Source organism: Theropithecus gelada, chromosome 3, assembly GCF_003255815.1.
Source record: "Theropithecus gelada isolate Dixy chromosome 3, Tgel_1.0, whole genome shotgun sequence".
In the NCBI taxonomy this organism is placed as follows: domain Eukaryota; kingdom Metazoa; phylum Chordata; class Mammalia; order Primates; family Cercopithecidae; genus Theropithecus; species Theropithecus gelada.
Window position 1 is genome coordinate 136,535,534 of NC_037670.1, and position 19,827 is coordinate 136,555,360.

General features: G+C 40.1%; 1 protein-coding gene across 3 annotated transcripts in view; it reads right to left on the reverse strand.

Moving 5' to 3' along the window:
* DOCK4 (dedicator of cytokinesis 4) overlaps positions 1-19,708 on the reverse strand; it is a 475,181-nt gene extending 455,473 nt beyond the window's left edge. For 2 of the 3 annotated variants that reach the window (XM_025379882.1, XM_025379884.1), the window contains exon 1: positions 19,403-19,708. In XM_025379882.1, coding sequence (XP_025235667.1) covers positions 19,403-19,439 — 37 coding nt within the window. In that variant the 5' untranslated portion in view covers positions 19,440-19,708. The remainder of the gene's footprint in view (positions 1-19,402) is intronic. The other variant, XM_025379883.1, reaches the window with a different exon arrangement.
* Between the last annotated feature and the right edge of the window lie 119 nt (positions 19,709-19,827).

A 19,827-nucleotide genomic window follows, 5' to 3' on the forward strand; every position in this document is an offset into this window, starting at 1 on the left:
GTCAGTTCTCCTTTAGAGTACTATAAGAACTCTATTTGGAGGGTAACAAAATTTCGGGGACATATAAAAGAAGCTGCTTATTTATTAGACAAACAAAAGTCACATTTATTAGACAAACAAAAGCAAATATGCCATGGCTACTAAAAATAGATGGTCCAGGGAGGAAGAATAAACTACTAATTAACCACTTTTGTTTCTCTCTCTTTTTTTAAAAGCCATTAGTATTGATATCTAGAGAGAAAAATGAAAACCAGAAATATTTTCAAAAGCCAAGCATGAGATAGACTGGCATTTATCAGTTACCTTTTTCTTTTCAATTCTCCTTAAAAAATGCAATCGCCCAAATAAATCTTAAGTATACCAAAACACTAAGAAATTACAAAGCTCAATACCAAAATAACTCATGTGTTACAACCATAATTACTTCTATAACTAGAAAATTATTATCATAGGAAATCCTGGCAAATTGCTGAAAACATTTCTCTTCTGAGTTAATCTAGGAAGGAAAAAAAATAAAACTTCAGAGTTCACTGATTTTGAAGTCCTTATGCCTAAGAAGACATTATCTCCATCAATTATCTACATGCAAATAATTTCAAATGTCTTTGTCTGTGCAATAGCCACATTTCCTTCTCTTATGACGTTTTTCTTCTCTCCCTGTCCCATTTTCACTTTCACAGCTGTTTCTGGGGAATAAAAATGAAGGAACACTTTCTTGCTCTGCCTCTGCATCCTCCACTTTTTACAAGTCTTTGTCTGATTTACTCCAGAGAACTATAACCAAAACCAAAAAAGAAGTGGCAAGCAAAAGTAGGAAAGGAGAGTTTGCTTTTGCACTCAGAAGCCACCATTTCTCAGGTGGAAAATAAGAATGTCATGCCATGATGACATTCTGCCTTGTGTCACAATGATTAATAGTTGTCATTTTTTCCAATTAGGGGAGTAAACGCAACCAGTCAATGGAATCTGACCAATTTTGCACAGTATGGTCAGTGAGTGCTATAATTTGGATGTAAAATGAGATCTAAAATGATCATTTTCCATTTGAAAGCTAAGTGTAATATTACATTTTCATCCCTTTTTTTCACAACTAAAAAACGAAAGAAGTCTTTCAGAAAAAATAAGTTATTTCCAAATGTGACCCCTTTAACCAATGTTTTGTTTGAATTGGTACCAGGTGACTCAAAAATCAAATATAGGGTTTAGTTAATTTATTTAAATAACTTAATAGCTCTGGCACTTCCCTGTTAAGGACAGAAAGACTTAGGAAAGCAGAGTGGTTTTATACAATAGCTATCAATTACTTACCAAAATTCACAGAACCAAATACTACAGGGAATTGCCCAAGAGCTTCAAGATAACACATAATGCTGCAAATGTAGTAAAACTGCCTGGTAGAAGAGACCAGCACAAACAGTAAACATCTCATACACTTCACCTTCAGTTACCTGAACACAAACCAAAACATTTCAGAGAATATTTCAGACAGTTCCACTGACATCTAGTCACAGTGCCCAAGAGACTCTCGAGCTTACAATGAATTCTATAATTTCAAGGAAACTTGGAAATCACCTCATCCAACTGTCTTTTCACAGCTGAGGCCCTAAGAAGATAAATGCTTTGCCTGAGTTCATACAGTTGTGAAAGAACCAAAATTAGAATCCTGGCCTCTTTCATAAGATAAACTGGAGTTAACCCTTTCAACGAGGCACTTTATAGAATGATGATATCAACTGTTTTTCAGATATGAAGAGCTTTATTACATCAATGGTGCAAACAGTGCTGCATGGCACTAATTATTACATGCAATAATTCCTTGACAATTCATACCCTCCAATCCAGAAGATTTCCTCACCACTACTTAAAGTAGAAAGATGTCAGCTCATTAGGAAAATCTAGGTAGTAACTTCAAACCTTGTAACAGAATTTACATGCAATACTCCAGCCTCGTAAGTCAGTGGTTTTCAAACCTTGGTTTTCATAGTAAAGGGTTTTGTTGTTGCTGTTCTTCAAATAAACACTTACAGACAGCCTCATCATATAAAAGAAGCATTTTATCCTACTAAACTTATTTTATCTTTCTGAATATATATTTGCTCAGTATCAAGTCAGTAAAAACAATGATGAGGGTTCCTGGTAGCCCATGTCACACCACTGTAAATGAGAAAGAGGGGATCATGCTTCCCAGATGAGACATCCCAAAATCCAGCCACCATACGCAGGGCATACCACACACGTGTGTGACAGATCACTGCCAACACAATGTTCTAGTGAATAAGCCTATTCTAACGAAAACAAAAATTTTAAATGGGAAGCTATAAATAACAATTGTAGTCTATTTCTTCAGCATGCCATATATTTCTATATTTTGTGTTGGTTATGCTATGGAGTGAAAATGCTGTTTCTCAGCAATGGCTAATTGCATATTTGGTAGGAGTTTTGTTTCTGTCTTTTGATAACAGCTTGCCTTGCTATCTCAGGATACTCTTATTCTGGAGGAAAAAAAAAAAAAAACAGTGGTAGGAAATTTTTGTTACAAATTGCAATCACTAAAAGGTTGGAAAAACACCCAAAACTTACAGGAAACAGTAAAAATGTCTAAGATCCAGTATCGGACAGAAGATTTTCTACAACTGACCATTACATGGTGGCCAGAAGATATGACAGGCAGATGTATCTGAGCATCTTCTGGCATTTAACGGAGTCTGGCAGTCATACGCTGTTGTAGAGACTTCAGGTGTAAATACCCTATTAAAAATTTACACTTGCACACACTGACTCAAACAACATGTATATTTTTATTATATGTTACAATTTATTATGTAGCAAATGTTATACCAAGAACAGAGGATACAATCAAAACAATACAGTCCTATCTACACTGAAGTTCAGTGGTTGGCGGTAGGTCTCTTCATGACATAGCAGCCTACCTAGCCTTCTTGTTTTTACTTTCTTTCATTCTTTCTTTCTCTCTTTTTTTCTTGTTTCCTTATTTATTTATTTATTTATTTATTTAGAGATAGCATCTCTATGTTGCCCAGACTGGTCTCAAACTCCTGGGCTCCTGGGCTCCTGGGCTCAAGCAATCCACCTGCCTCAGCCTCCCAAAGTGCTGGGATTACAGGCATGAGTCACCAAGCACGGCTTTCTGTTTTTTCAACGGCAATTTTACATGGTCACAGGACAAACAGAACCACAATGTATGTTTCAGATTTTATGTAACTAATTTCATATACTTTTGATAAATTCTATCACTTCCCTCACAAACACTTGCTTTCCTCTGTGTCAATACTTTGGGATGTCAGGGGGTTGCCAGGCCCCAGTCAGGATACCCTCATCTACTCCACAAAGCCTGGTTTATACATCCTGTATAAAAATGTATAATGTATTTAAAAAATTGTATATAAATGTAACAAATAACTACAAGACACTGAGCTTTGGGCTTTCTCCCTCATCCAAGGAACCCATTCATTCACTGATTCAACACTTACTGAACTTACTACAGGTTAGCTCTGTGTTACCCTCTAGAGAAATCAAAGCTGAACAACACAGCATCTCTGGCCTCAAGGGCTTCCCTAGACTGTAGTAAAGGCAGACAGTTTCAAAACAGCAGTAGCAAAAGCCCTAAGAGAGGCAGCTGCAGGGCACAGAGCAGGAACATCGGTAGAGCAGTCCTCTACCAGGAGGAGTCAGAAACAGACACTCTTAAAGAAGAGACATTGCAGTTAGGTTTTTCAGATAAAGAAGCAGGAGGTGGATGGTCAGCCCAGGAAGCATTTCAGCAGGTGCAGAGGCAACAGTCCTCAAGTAGCCTGGCATCTCTGAGGAGTCAGTGGTTCCGTAGGATGGAGGACAGAGTATGAGAGAAAGAACCGCCCAGCACAGGATAAGATTGCAGACGGGCCGATTTAGGAGGGAACTTGTGTACCATAAAATGACTTTGGACTCTACCCTGCCTTAAAAAAAAAAAAAAAAATTAAAGATTTTGGGTTTTACAAGTGAACTACATCAACAAATCTGCTTTATGAAAAAGGTCACTTGTGGCTTAAGTCCAAAGCATGTACTAGAGAAAGGAGAATGCAGAAAGGAGAAAGATCAGAAGACTACAGCAGTAATTCAGACTAAAGACGTACCTATTCAGCATACCAAGGAGTATACCAGTTCCTTGGACTGGCAGGACAGGGCTTCTCTGAGCACAGATGGAGCAGAATGTGAAGCCCTAGGTCCCAGTACAGCAAGGGCTTCCAATATCAGAATCACAAGCCTCAGAGCTCAGGGTTTCCCTTGCTCCTCCAATGAATGGGAATCCTCCCTTTTTTCTAGCCCCCTACCTTCTAGGCATCCCTGTTACTGCAGGTTTCTTGTTTTGTTTTGTTTATTTGTTTGAGACAGGGCCTCACTATGTTGTCCAGGCTAGAGTGCAGTAGCTAGTCACAGGTGGAATCATAGCTCACTGCAGCCTCAAACTCCAGGGCTCAAGTGACCCTCCTGCCTCAGCCTCCCAAGTAGCTTGGACAAGTGTGAGCCATCACACCAGCCATGAATTTTATTTTCACTCCAGGGTTCCTCCCTGCTCCTGGTCCATCCTCACTCAAAGACGCACACATTTATTCCCTTCACGTAACTCAGCACTGTTTGGTCCTTGGCTCTTATTTCCCTATTTCTCCCCACCCCTCTAGCACCCATCCCTATCTCCTGAGGCACCTAGTGGCCTCTCTGTCACCACTGTGCCCCACACCCCCACCCACTAGCAGTCAGCACACTGACTGACCATCACTACCAGAGACTAATGCTAGAGTAAAGAGACAACAAGGGGACTTATTTCACACAATACTGGTATCAACACTAGTATCTTATTTAAAAAGTAAAGTATAGTGAGCAATTTCTTCAGCACTGTCCATAGAACCCCAAAGCCTAGGGTTGTGCCTCCAGATTCTGGCCCTAGGTCTTATGTACAAAGGTGTTTGATACCATGAAGGGACCACATGCTTCAGGCTGAGACAGATGAGTGCCTGAATCGCAGCCCTTCACAGGTGGGTCCCCTGCAACAAATTACTGGCCCTCTCTATGTTTGCTGTAAGGCTGGAGTGTGTGCACGGGGCCAATCACACAGGCTCAGCCCTTGGTTAGCATTCATCTTAAAGTCGGGTTTTCCTCCGCCTGTCCACTCTTATTTTTCTGTAATTTAAATATGGATATGTTTATATATATATAATATTACATACTATATATACTTACATAATATATATAATTATATATGTATACTTTAATATTATATATTATATAGTATATAACTTAAACATAGTATAATTTAAGTAAGTATAGTATATATACAGTGTTTGTGTGTATGTGTGTATATATATAGTGTGCATATATATATATAATTATACACTATAGTTTCTATTTATCCTTCCCAAAATCTCTCTCTCGAAGAATCAATCCTAAATCCATCTTTCTTCCTCTGCCCAGTCTTAGAAAGAATCACACACACAAAAAGATAAACCATTTTCCAAGATACTTAACATTGGTCAGGTGACAGGAATAAGAGGGGACAAGGGGGAGGGGAGGGAGAGGAGGCGGAAATTACCCAGAAGGAAGAGGAAAAAGGTTTTCCAGATATTTAAAATGTGATTCCACTCAGCTGTTTATCTTGGGCGATCTTAGCAGCCGGTGACTCACTCCTATGGGAAGTATCTCAATATGCAACTTCTATTCTTTTGTAGAAGTTCTGAGTCTTCCAGGATATGAGACACCCTTTCCTCCTCAGGGCTGTTTCTTCAGGTGCACAAGTGAATAATATCATCACCATCCCAAGTTCTTATCTTCATTTTAAAGCTTGAAGGGGAAATATCTGTCTTAACTTTCATACTGATTTATCTGTGATACTTTATGCACTCCCTTACTGTGTATTTTTTAAAAAATCAGGGTAACATCTATCTTGAAGAAGTGGTTGTTCAAAGTAAATGAGATAAAACTATGAAACATTTCTAGCTCCTTCCCTTGTCCAGTCATCCAGTTCTATCTCTCTCTGAATGCTTATCAAGCTAGCACACTGCCTTATACATCGTAGGCATATCCCATAAATAATCATCCAACAGAAGTTTTTCTACCAACATCTCATAAAATATGCCCTTATGCTTGTCACTAAGAAAAAAAATGCAACAAGAAAATCTTTAGAGGAATGTACTAGCTACTCTCAGGAAACACATATTTAAGGGTAGTAGAAAAAGAAAAAAAAAAATGAACCAAATATTGCTTCATTCTCTTCAGGGACCTGACATTCAACAGCCAGGACTTGAAAAAACAAAGTACCCCTAATCCAATGCCCCAAACCAAAGTTTCATATAATAAAACTTCCATCTACTTTTTAAAAATGCTAACCTACATGATTAAACCTGTCACCCTAGGTTTTTATAAATAACTGTAGCAAAAAGAAATGAAGCATCTGAAGACTCTACCTCTTTTGGTTGCTTTGAAGGCACCCAAAGTGATGTGACAACTCAAGACAATGTGAGCAACTTTGCAAAAATGCCATTATTCAAATAAACATATACCTGGAGTTATTAGTCGATATCTACCATCAAAAAATCTAACTCAAATGGGAGCAGTCATCTACACTTGTAATCCTAGCACTTTGAGAGGCCAAGGCAGGAGGATCACTTGAGCCCAGGAGTTCAAGACCAGCCTGAGCAAAATAGTGAGATCCTGTCTCTACAAAAAGTGAAAATAATAATAGCCAGGTGTGGTAGTGCATGCCTATAGTCCCCAACTACTCAGAAGGCTGAGGCAGGAGGATCACTTCAGCCTGAGAGATCAAGGCTGCAGTGAGCCATGATCACACCACTGCATTCCGGCCTGAGCGACAGAGACAGACTATGTCTTTAAAAAAAACAAGTCTAGCTCAATTAAGTCTGTGACTCCAGAGGTGGGCCTGGGGAGTCAGATCTCAAACCACAGAGAGGGCCAACACTAACTACATTGATTACACTGAGGTTGAGAATTCCGCTTCTGTTTTTTTATATCCCTCTTCCTACAATGCCTAAAATGCCTTTAACCCTTCTGCTTGGGCTGCCATACAAAGTACCACAGGCTCGGTGTTCTGAAGGATGAAGTCCCAAATCAAGGTCTGGCAGGACTAGCTCCTGGTGAGGACTCTCTTCCTGGCTTGCAGATTGCCACCTTCTTGCTGCACCCTCACATGGCCCTTTCTCATGCTACCTATGAGGAAAGCATGTGAGCGCTCTAGGATCTCTTCTTATAAAGACACAAATCCTATCAGATCAGGGACCCACCCTTATGACCTCATTTAATCTTAGTAACCTCCTTACTCCATATATATCCATATTGGGATTTAGGGCTTCAACATAAGAATTTTGGAGGAATATAAACATTCAGTTTATAGCACCCATAAATAAGCAATTATTTTTATTATTCTGTAATTGTTGAATAAAATCTCTTCAAATTGTTGACTTTCTATGTTGAAAGGTCTGTCCTGCATAAATTATCCCTGGGCCCACAGTCCAACAGGGCAGAGTTTATAGAACAAAGGAAAAGTGAGCAGTGACACCAACATCAGTCTTCTAAGCAAACATTTCATGGAGAGAACAGAATTTTTACCTTAGGTGAATTCATTTGAAGCTGTTTCAATTAAAAAGCGATTAGAGTTCTCTTTCAAAGACTTATACCCCACAGCTATATGAAAGCACATCTTCACTGTGGTTACTGGAAAATGAACACAGCAGTGACATCACAGACAGTCAAACTGGTATAACAAGGAAAGCAACTTCAAAATTTTGAAAGAGTACTTTCTGCACATAAATGACAAACTAAATTCAGGCTGTCCAGATGCAACTTGTACCAGTCCAACCTCTAATCCTGAAAAGAAACCCCACAAAGGAAATAATGTTCAGCTTACAAAAGAACTTACATAATTCTTTTCTGATTATAAAAGAAATGCATGCTACTTTAAGAAATTACTAGAAAGCATGAAATTAAAAATAAGCCATCTCCTCAATTATAACAATTGGTTGTAAGAACATTACAGGTAATGTGTATGGCAATTCTTCACCTGTCATAAGTATTTTCCCATCTTAAAATTCATTACAATAATTTCTACATAGTATATATATATGATATCTCCCAACCTGGGGCAAAGAACATAAATATTTAGTCTTCAGAATCAATTTCCATAACTAAAGATGAGAGTATTAAAGGAGATTTTACATACAATTAATGCAAATACAGTTCTCCTAAAAAAGCAAACTGGAGGCCGGGCGCAGTGGCTCACGCCTGTAATTCCAGTGCTTTGGGAGGCCGAGGTGGGCAGATCACCTGAGGTCAGGAGTTTGAGACCAGCCTGGTCAACATGGTGAAACCCCATCTCTACTAAAAATACAAAACTTTGCTGGGCACAGTGGTGGGCGCCTATAATCCCAGCTACTCAGGAGGCTGAGACAGGAGAATCGCTTGAACCTGAGAGGCAGAGGTTGCAGTGAGCCAAAATTGTGCCACTGCACTCCAGCCTGGGCGACAGACTAAGACTCCATCTCAAAAAATAAACTAGCAAACAAACTGGAACAAACCTTTACTATGTGTGTGATTTTTTAGGAATCCTCAGATCTTATGCTTAATGTCTTTCATCCAGACTACTGGAGAAAACCTGAGAGGTTTCTTCACTCTTCATACTTTATAGAACTGCCTGTTGATGTTTTGGGTTTTCCTGTTTCTTTGAGACCCTGGCTAACCCCTGAGCCTGTTATCAAGGCAGCTTCACAAGCTCCTCAACCTACTTTGGCTGCCAGAGGAGAATGGAGAACAGGTTCTCTCCTCTCCCCAGGATAGTGAATAATGTTTCATGTAGGATCTCGGTTGGGGCTATTTTCAGTTGCCTTATGTACATGCATCCCCATGTTCCCAAACCTGCCTACTTCTGGTTGCCAACAACAGATGAGATTATTCCATTTTGGAGAAAAAAAAAAAAAAAAAAAAAGACATAGAACCAAATCTCCACATTTCTGCTCAAAGACTTCAGGGAGAAATTTTTGGTTAATGTCCAATTGATAGTCTAATAAACAGCAAATTTCTTGGTTTAGGAAAATGTTTCACAACTTGGGAGATAAGTTGTTAGTAAATTCAACCAGGAAAACTTTCAAATTTCATATCCAGAAGGGTTCCCACCAACCACCCTCCCACCAACCTTCTCTCTCTGGCACACTCAGAGGGGACACGAATGGGGGAGGAGAACAAAAACACATGTGTTAGTGGTTTCCAAAAGCCTCCCATGTAAATGTCATGCTCTCCCCTCTTCCTCACTCTCCTGTTTTCTTGAGAAATAGCCATGTTTTTGTTCATTGCTAAGTGACAGATACCTGTCCAGATTTAGTGGCTTTCCCTCTTCCACAGAGATGCAAATGTGATCACTGATTAAGGCAACCTGGATCTCGAACCTCTCTACAGTGCTAAGGACTGAACTAAAAATAAAGGTATGGGTTCAATTCCACTTTCAGATCTGCATTCAAGGCTAGTTGATGTGTACAGCTCCAAGCCAGGTTCCCAGTTGTAAGTTATTTTATGCCATGTACCATGATTTTAGGGCAATTCAGATGAAATCATCTCTTATCCCCCTACCTCTTTCTCTGTCACCAATACCCTGCCAGAAAAACTACGCTATCCAGTAACCTTTGTTATTGCAATACTTTGAAGGCACCTATGAAATCACTGTCCTTATGAAGACCACAGTACACTTCTCAATGGTGAAGTGGCATCTTCTATAGACCCTTTTCCACCCACCTACCCATCTTCCTGTCCCACTCATTTCTGAGAGTGGTCATCTCTCAATGGAAGTAAAAAGATGGGGTGAAAAGACAAGGATTACAGATGCTTCTGGCAGTAAATGGGGCGTTCCAAGTTGGATGTATTGACCTGGTCTCTAAGCTGGTGACAGAGAGTGGGGAAGGGGCAATGGGTCTTCCTGTCATCTTTCCAGTCATTGAGGCCTCTCTGCTTAATAAGGGAAAGCCAAAAGAAGCCACCAACAGGTTTTTTTCTCTTTTTTAATCTAGCTTTATTGAGGTATTGTTAACTAATACAAATTGTATATATTTAAGTTGTACAAACTGATGTTTATATCACCTTAAATATACATACATACATTGTGAAATGATGACTACAATCAAATTAACATATCTAGCACCTCACACAGTTCCCTTTCTTTTATTCCTGTGGTGAGAATGCTTAAATCCATTCTCTTAGCAAATTTCAAATATATATTATTATTAACTATAATCACCATGCCGTATCACTGAAAACCAAGAAAACATTGGTTTTCTTCATCCAGTTCCACCTGCCTTAGGGAAATTTCACGTGAATTTTGCCAACAGACTTTCTGTCAGACTTAGTTTTTATTATCATTAATGTTTGCCTCTTTCTGTGAATTTATTGTTATTTTACTGATTAGTTAGGAGAGCCTACATGAGGGGAAGGGAACCTAGCGCCATCATAAGCTAGAATTCCTTCCTTTAAATCACTGATTTTTCAGGAGTACTATAGTATAACTTTAAGAATTCTTGTGGTTCCTAAGAGGTATTATATATCTAACAACAAAAAAAAACTGCATGTACAAATCTATTGCTTTACATATTGAAGCATTTTTTTCCATTTTTAGATGTGTGCGTGTTCTTAAATGCTGTTTCAGGGATGTATAAATCTTGTTCATTGAAATATTATTCATGCACTGTTTTTCAATATCCTTATTGAGAAATCTCATAAACGTGCACAATCTGGCATGAAATATTTATTTGGGAGAAAACTGTCACAGACATAGAAATAACTAACGCCTTAGCCAGGCAATGCCCTAGAGGGAAGCAAGAAAAGACCATAAAACATAGTTTACTACCAACTCTAAATGGACAGCTAATATTTCTTACTTTAGAATCCTTTGTACCCATGTTAATAAAATGCCTCGAGATGACTGCTCTTTGAAATTTGGGGTCTGTAATGTTAAAACTTAGAATGAACAGGCAGACTATACAGAATCAAAGTCAAAGCAATTAGCAAAGTCTCATTTAGACCCATTACTTCGGCCTTCACTCATAAGCCAAATAACCTCTAATCACTCTTCAGCACAGAACTTCTCTTTTTTGCTGCAGACTCAATTTCTACTAGATCTCATCACTTGAATGTTTTGCAGATATCTCAAAAATTGCAGGTATCTCAAACTCAAGGTGGCCAAACAAAAGTCTTCATCTTACATAAGCCTGACCTGCCCAGAAAAAAAAAAAAAAAAAAAAATTGGCTCTTTTGTTGAATGGCACCTGTATTCATCTAGGTGCCCAAGCCAGAAACAGGAAGACATCTGCTATAAATCACATTTATATCCCCCTGAAATTCACATATTGAAACTGTAATCCTCAATGTGATTTGGAGATGGGGGCCTTTGGGAGGTAATTAGGCCATGAGGGGGAGACTTCATGATGGGATTAGTGCCCTTATATGAAGAGACGAGAGAAAGCTTGCTTCCTTTCCTCCCCATGACCCCCTTCCCCCTACCCATGTGAAGATAGAGCAAGAAGATGTCCACCTGCAAACCAGGAAGAAGGCCCTCACCAGGAACTGACTCAGCCAACACCTTGATCTTGGACTTCCCAGCCTGCAGAACTGTGAGAAATAAATTTCTTTTGTTTAAACTTTCCAGTCCATGATATATTTGTTACAGTATCCTGAACTAAGACAACATCCTAAACTTCTTCCTTTCTTTAACTCTGTTATATCTGACGACCAACCATGTTGCTTTCATTTCCTAAATATTTCTCAGATCTATCCACACTTCACCATGACAATGACTGCTAACCTGATTCAGGGACTTATCTCTCACCTCAGTTACTGCAATGCCTCTCTTTACGCATTTTTATGCCACCTCTTCCTTCATAAATAACAATGTGTAATTTAAAATTCAATACTGCTATTTCCAAAGTTTTTTTAAAAAAGAATTTACTGATAATCTCTATATTCTAACAAAAACATTGTTCTCATCTGTGCATTGACTGCCTCTTCTCTATATGCTACACATTTTATGTAGCTCTAATCATAGTCTATACTCTTCTTTTGTCATTTAACACTAGATACCTGGAATATATTTTTGAAATAGTGTTATTTATGAAAATATTTCATTTCATGATTGTCTGATGCTCCAAAGTGCTCACAACCAAAACTGATTTAAAGACTACATGGTCATGTAAGTTGTTTCACAGACAACACGGCAAGAGACAACTCTGTGCATAAAGCGTTTTGTTGCTATTGATTTTTTTTGTCATGTAAACTTTAAGGGATGGGATTACTGATTCAAACTTCTGCTAACCACTGTTATACTAGGTAATGTGGCATAATGGCTAAGAGAACAGTTTCTAGGCAAGACAACTTAGGTTCCAATCCTAGCTCCACCATTTACAGTGTGACCTTAAACAAGTTACTTAATCCCTCTATGACTCAATTTCCTGTGAAATATGAGTGATAACTGAATCCTCCCTCATGAGGTATCATGAGGATTAAATGACAATATAAGACAAACTCTTAGAACTGTGCTTTACTTGTAGCAAGTGCTCCATAAATGCTATTTTATATTGCAGTTTCCAATAAAAGTTATACAAAAGTTTCCAAAAGGATCATGATTACCATACATTCCTCAGGGAACTGCATATCAGTTTTACTGCAATTACGTTACCAAAGGCATTCCACTTTTTTGGTGATTTTTATTTACTTAGTAGTTACCCAATGTCATCTTGGCACAATTTTTTTAAATGCCAGAGAGTCCAAGAGTTGTTCCTTAAGTAAGTTTAAGTTGCTTAAATGAAGCTAGACTTGGGGAACTTTAATTCCTTATTTTTTGTCTTATATCCTGTAGCCAAATAAGCATACAGTTCAATTTTTTAATAAAACAAGTTCTACAAGTTGCCTTGTCTTTCTAATAATGATCGGCAACATAAAAAATGCTACAAAAGAATAGTGAGTGGTAATCCTACAACTGGCAAAGTACCTCAGTAAACCCATTATCTTTATTCTTCTGTTATAGTGACCAGAGAGTGTTGTCAAAGGACATGATATAGAAAAGTCCAATATTGGTCGTTATGCAATCCTTGTCAAAAAGGTCCTAGTAGGAAGATATACAAGTACTAAAAGAGAAAACGTATGCAATGTATATGATGGCTTTAAATATTTGTTCCATCTTTAGTAAGAAATACTACAGACTTTGACTTACATTGAAGGAAAAAAGTATAATTAAATTCTTTGTTAAAATAAACACGCATATCCGACTATCAGAGACAACAACCACCATTATCGACTCCTTGCCAATGTCATGAAACGAACTCCACAGAAACCCAGTAAGATTTGAGTTGCAGTCCTTCTGGTATCACAAATTAGCATTTAAAGCAGTTTTTTTCAAACTGTGGGTCAGGACCCATTAATAAGACAATTTAGTGACCAGTATTTTTTTTCATGAAAAAGAACAGAACATTACAGAGTATGAGCAAGTGCTATTTCAATTATATGTGTGTGGGGTAGTACTGGGGGATAGTTGTATATATACTAGGTCAGGAAATTATATTTCTTATGGATAATAGTTAAACAAGATTAAAAGCTACTAATTTAGAGTAAGTCACTTAACCTTTATGAAACTGTTTTCTCATCTCTTAAATAGAAATTACTATTCAACTTCAAAGGGTAGACTCAGATAAAACAATTTCCCTTTTTAAGTAAAACATTGTATTACTATGTTACAGTTACAGCATTTTAGAAGGGTTTCATTAGCGTTTAATGTTCCTCTGACATATATACTCACAGCATGAAGTCACTATGATAGAAACTTAGACATATTGGATCAAACATAACTGAGAAAATGTTATCTCCTTTTGGAAAGGAATAGAGCTAGAGATAGGAAAACCTAAATTTCTTGAAATTTTTATAATCTCCCTTGTGGTATCTACCATAACAGCCTCTAAAAATACACACACACACACACACACACACACACACACAAACAACAAGACCATAGAAGAAGGGCAGCATCTCTATGTGGCTTCAGGGGCCTTGTGAAGAACTGTTACTTAGGAGAACGACCAAAAGAGGGGAACATTTTTATAGGCCATTCCCATAGGAGGCCAGATCAAGAACATGAGCTGCCATCCCACTGTCTGCATGGCCCTTCAGTGGTATTTTACTGGGAGGTAGAAATCATTCCTCTTCTAGTCCCACTTAAAGTTTAGAATCCTGTGTCAGGCTCTAAATGTCACAAACAATCCCAAGAAGCAGATCATTATTTAGCTCTATGTGCTATGTAGGTACATCATGGGATCACCAATAGAAAACATTTTAGAAACTCTTAGCTAAGAAACTGCAAAAAACTAAGAGTAATGGAAACACATCCTCTTTATGCTCTCTCTCACATGTATGCTACCATTAACGCACCCTTCTGAGGTGAATGACACCTAACAATTCTGTATGAATAAGAAAAGGTGCATCTTCCACCAACATAGAAGGGACTTTAAAAACGAACATGATTCCTACCCAGATGAGTCCGAAAACCCCTTCAAGAGAAATAGAAGATAGGAATTTATCTGATAACTGAGTGATACTCACACCATACAATTTATTTTTTAAATGACACTTGTGACTTCAGATCAGCTTGTTCTGAGTTTTGCTTCTTATAAAGGTTCATGGATTTTTCTGCACCGATCAATCCAGCCCATGTTCTCCTGTCAAGCTTAACTAAGCTCACACATGTAAAACATCTGGCTAGGTTTGAGAGGTACAGCCTTCAGCTCAGGAAGATGCCATGACTCACCTGTGAATCTATGCATAAAAGCCTATTGGACAAATGAACGCAAAAACATATCTGCAAAGGTCTTAGCTTCCTCCATGAATAATTCCCACCACTTTAAGCTGGGGTAGGGTTGGGGGAGGAATAGGGGATGCGCTAACAGATGAGGGCATGCAGGAGGTAGAGGTAATCTGAGGAAATTAGTGAGTATGCAATCAAGAATGCTTTAGTCAGCATTTTGTGCAATAGATCACTAAAGCATGTTCCTCCAGTCTCACTGAAACTTTGTACACTTTGATCATCATCTCCACTTTCTCCAACCACCCTCTTTCCCCAGACTCTGGCAACCATCACTTTAATCTCTAAATTTATGAAGTAAACTTCTTTAGATTCCATATGTAAGCAAGATCATGCAGTATTTATCTTTCTGTGCCAGACTTACACTTACTTCACTTAATATCCTCCACATTACTGAAAATGACAGGATTTCCCCCTTTTTCAAGACTATATAATATTCCATTGTGTATAGATATGACGTTCTCTTTACCCATTCATCTGATGACGCACATTTGGGTTGCTTTCATATCTCAGACATTTTGAGAACTGCTTCAGTGAACATGGGATAGCAGATATTTCTTCAGCATACTGATTTCAATTCCTGTGGTTATATACCAAGTAGTGGAATTGCTGGATCATATGGTAACTCTATTTTTAGTTTGTTGAAGGTCCTCCATGCTGTTTTACATAACAGCTGTATTAATTTACATGCCCACTAACAAGTGCGCAAGGGTTCCCTTTTCTCCGCACTCTCACCAATACTTGTTACCTTTCATTGTTTTTATACAGTCATTCTAACAGACGTGAGGTGATATCCACAGAATGGAGATATAATAAATAACAATGCATTGTATACTTCAAAAGTGCTAGAATGGATTTTAAATGTTTTTTACACCACAAAAAATGGTAATTATATGAGGTGTAATTTGTTAATTAGCCTGATTTAATTACTCCAACTGTAAACATATATGAAAATATCACACCGTATGCCATAAATATATACAGCTGGGTGAGAAGGTGCATGTCAGTAATCCCAGTCACTCAGGAGGCTGAGGTGGGAGTATTGTTTGAGGTGATCAACCAGGAGCTTGAGGCTATCAACCAGGAGTTTGAGGCTATAGGCTATAGCGCACTATGACGGCGCCTAGGAATAGCCACTGTACTCCAGCCTGGGCAACAGAGCAGGACCGTGTCTCTAAATTTAAAAAAAAAAAAAAAAGGAAACTTAAAAAATATATAATTATTATTTGTCAAGGACAATATATTTAAAAAACAAACAAACAACAACAACAACAAAAAGCAGAATGCTTCAGTCACTGCCCATGGAGCTCCTGCTAGAGAGAGAATCAAACAAATTGAGAAAGACAGCAACCAGCACCTCAGTTCTGGCAGCTTGCCAGGTAGCGTTTGCTTACCTCTGATCTTACTTAAAAACCATGTGAGATATGTCACAACAAAAGTGTCTCTGTCATAGCAGTCTCAACACAATGAAGATGTTTTTCTAACCAAAAGACACAGTTAGTTGGAAGAGCTCTACAAAATTAGTACCAGGAAAGGCTTTAGTTAACACTTGCCGCAGACGCTGGGACCCAGAGAGGCTAAGAGATTTTACCTAAGGTTACACAGCTGGCAGCAGTGTCTAGCCCAGAATCAAGAGCTAACTAGAATCTCCTAAGGTGAAATTGCCTATCACTGTGCGTCTTAATATGTTTTCTAAAAGACAAGGTTCCCTGTTCCTCAGAACTATAACTTCATCACTATACCTTTTCATAAAATCAAAACACTTACGACTGAGTATTCATTGTTTTAATGAATTTAATCATTCATTAAATGGGGCAGGCCCATACATCAGATATGAAAAAGAATTTCCATCTCCGATACATTTTATTACAGACATACAATTTAAATAATTTTACCCATGTTTACAGTATGCTGCTTGAAATTTAATCATAAGTATATAAAAACATAATTATCTCATACATGAGAGTATATGAAAAGTTCCTTTGCAGAAATATATAATTTATACTAAAACTTCACATATTCGGTCACAAAGACTGATTTATTTCAAAGAATGAAGAAACTGAATTACTACTACACCTGGTAACAAAAGATCTGTGCCCATAAGCTCTTTTCTTTAACATCTGTAAGAACTACTGAGAAAAACACAAACATTAACTAAGGTTAAAAGAAAAAAAACAAACAACTTGCAATATAAGCAGCTACAAACAGTGCTCTCCATGTTGAAAAATAAAGTCCACACATAAGTATCCTAGCAAAAATTTCACTACACACATACACGCCTAACGGATGGATTCTAAAAAACAGCTAAGCACTCCACAATCCAAATGCTCAAAAATTAATAATAAAGGTTAATTAACATTCTGGCACATGTGATATTGAGAACAACAGCAGTAATTTGGGGCAGAAGACCCTCTCTCATTCAACCTCTTTTTCTCAATTGTGAGCACACCCTTCTGCCTCCCCTACTCTGCAATCAAATCACAACCACCCAAAACCGAGGTGTCTGCTGCAGCCCAAAACATTTGACTGATAATATCCGGTTTGCCATTCCAGGAAATCCCAGACCGGTTTTTAAGCCTCTGCCCACAGCTTATAAAGAAAGGCAAGAGAGGAACTAATCGATACCAGCACCCCAGCTGTGACCTGGCACATGAAGAAATCAAGAAAATAAATCCCATCCATAATCTGTATAATTTAACACTTGGAAGAGAGCAACATCTGGGATCGACTCCAAGCAGGACAGTTTTGCCTGGATGGATCAGAGCTTCCTGCACTGAGTGTTAAAGCCGCTTAGGAGGCGATGCCCTCTGGTCCCTCACCAGTCTAGCAAAGGGAATATCATTTTCCTAGCAAGCGTTAATCTACCTCCCCAAAAAAGAGGAGAGTGAGGAAAAGGAAAATAATAACCACTAACATCTACTCCTTGCCAGTAAAGAGGCTGGCAAAGACTCCCCTGACACTTTGAAGGAGGGAAAGCAGGAAACCTTTCCCAAAGGTGGGTTCAGGTCAAACTATTGTCTTGCTAATCAGTCACAATACAGAATGGAAGCTAATGTGAAATGTGGATATGACTTTGGTGAATCCTACAGTCCTTTCAATGGACCCCAAAGTCCTATCCCCAGGCAAAGTTGGGAAAAAAACAAAAATCCCCTCGGACTACGACTCCCTGGGAAGGCTTTCCAGATTCTTTAAATTGCAGGAAAATGAATTGAGAACATAAACAGATACCTACACATCATCTAAATCACTAGATCTGTCCTCAATTTTAAAACACACACACACACAAACTACACCAGTCGGCAGAACAGGGCATTATAGGAAATAAAGAGTGTTAGTAAAATCCATAATGCTTTCTCTCTGTTAGACCTTCTGGGAGGTTATAATTGCATTTGGCCGGCTGCAGGCTTGTCGGAGAGCCTGGCTTCTTAATAGTCTCAACCCTAAAAGGAGTAACTGTCAAGGGGCGACCCAGCTGAAATCAAACAACAAAAACGGGAACTGTAACCCGCCTGAAATGGGAGGAGGAAAAGGAAGGGAGACTCCTGTATTCATCAGTCAACATTAATGTCCTTTGTTGTTCACCTTTGCACAGAACAGCGAGCGCTATCCTGTTCCTTTTTCTCCGAACGCCAGTGTCAGGATATGCTTTCCTAAAAGCTATCTCCCTGCCCCCAAGAACCGGGCTTTCCTATCCCCCTCCCCATTATCACTCAGCAGCCCTGTATCGCCACACCGCCCCCACTGCGCTCACCCAGGGTCGAGAGGGTGGCCAGAAGTAAAAACACTGCTGAAATACCCGTTCTCCTCCAAAGACCAAAGAACCGAACGGCGCAGATGTTGAAATTTACCATTGCCCCCGCCCCGCAACACACACACCCCATAAACCCGGGATCGCAGGGAGGGAGGAGGGTCAGAGAGGGCTCAGCCTGTCAGAGCGGCTCTCTCCAGGACCCTGCCACATTCCACACTCCGGGAATGTCGATCCGAGCCAGAGGGAAGGGTTTGCGCCTCCCTACTGTTTTGGGGGTGTTCTCTCTGCCCAAGTGTTGTTGTCTCCCTCCCCATCCAGGGGAACCGTTGCAGCTCCCTGTCGCTTTGGGGAAGAAGGATAAGGAAGGAGAGAAACCCTGTTCGCCTCCTCTTCCAACTTGACACACACACACACACACACAGAGACAGACAGACAGACAGACAGACACACACACACACGCCCAGTCGCCACTCCAAACTCCGCAGGCAGAGCCCGAAGCGAGCGGGCCGGCCGCGCACTCCCCCAAGCTGTCCCGGCGCTCTGGGAATCTGTGCGGGGCGCGCCGAGCCGGCGGTGCGGGGCGAGAGCCTGGTGCGCAGCCCTCTGCCTGGAGCTGGCTCGGCAAAGCCCCGTACCCGCTGCGCGATGCCAGGATTAGGCATTTTCAGCCGGGCGGAGCAAGAGGGGCGCGGGGGCAAGGACGAGAAATGCGCACTCGCTCGGGCCAGAGCAGAATAAAAGTTCGCCCCGCGGGGACTCACCCACGCCGTATTTCTCGTGCTCCGTAGGTATCCACATGGCTAAAGGGGCTCCGGGGTCTTCAGGCTTTGTAATCCCCGCGCCCCTTCTCCGGTTCACAACAATGCACAGTCCCCGAGCAGCGCTGCAGCGCCGGAGCCCGGGGGCTTCGCGCAGGCTGCGGGCGCTGGGCAGGATCTGCGCTGGAGGCTCCTGAGCCCAGCGTTGACACTGCGCCGCCAGCAGCTCTCCCGGCGGCGGCTGCTCACAGTCCTCAGATGCGCTCCCGGGGACCCGGCGGCGCAGTCATTGTTCTGATTCACTGAACTAAGCGAACACGCCGGGGCACTCTCGGGCGCACCCCCGCCCGCCAGCGCCTAGTCCAGCCCTCCCGTCCCGGGGCCCCGCGGCACGCTGGGAATTGTAGTTCTGGGCTTCCCCATCCCGG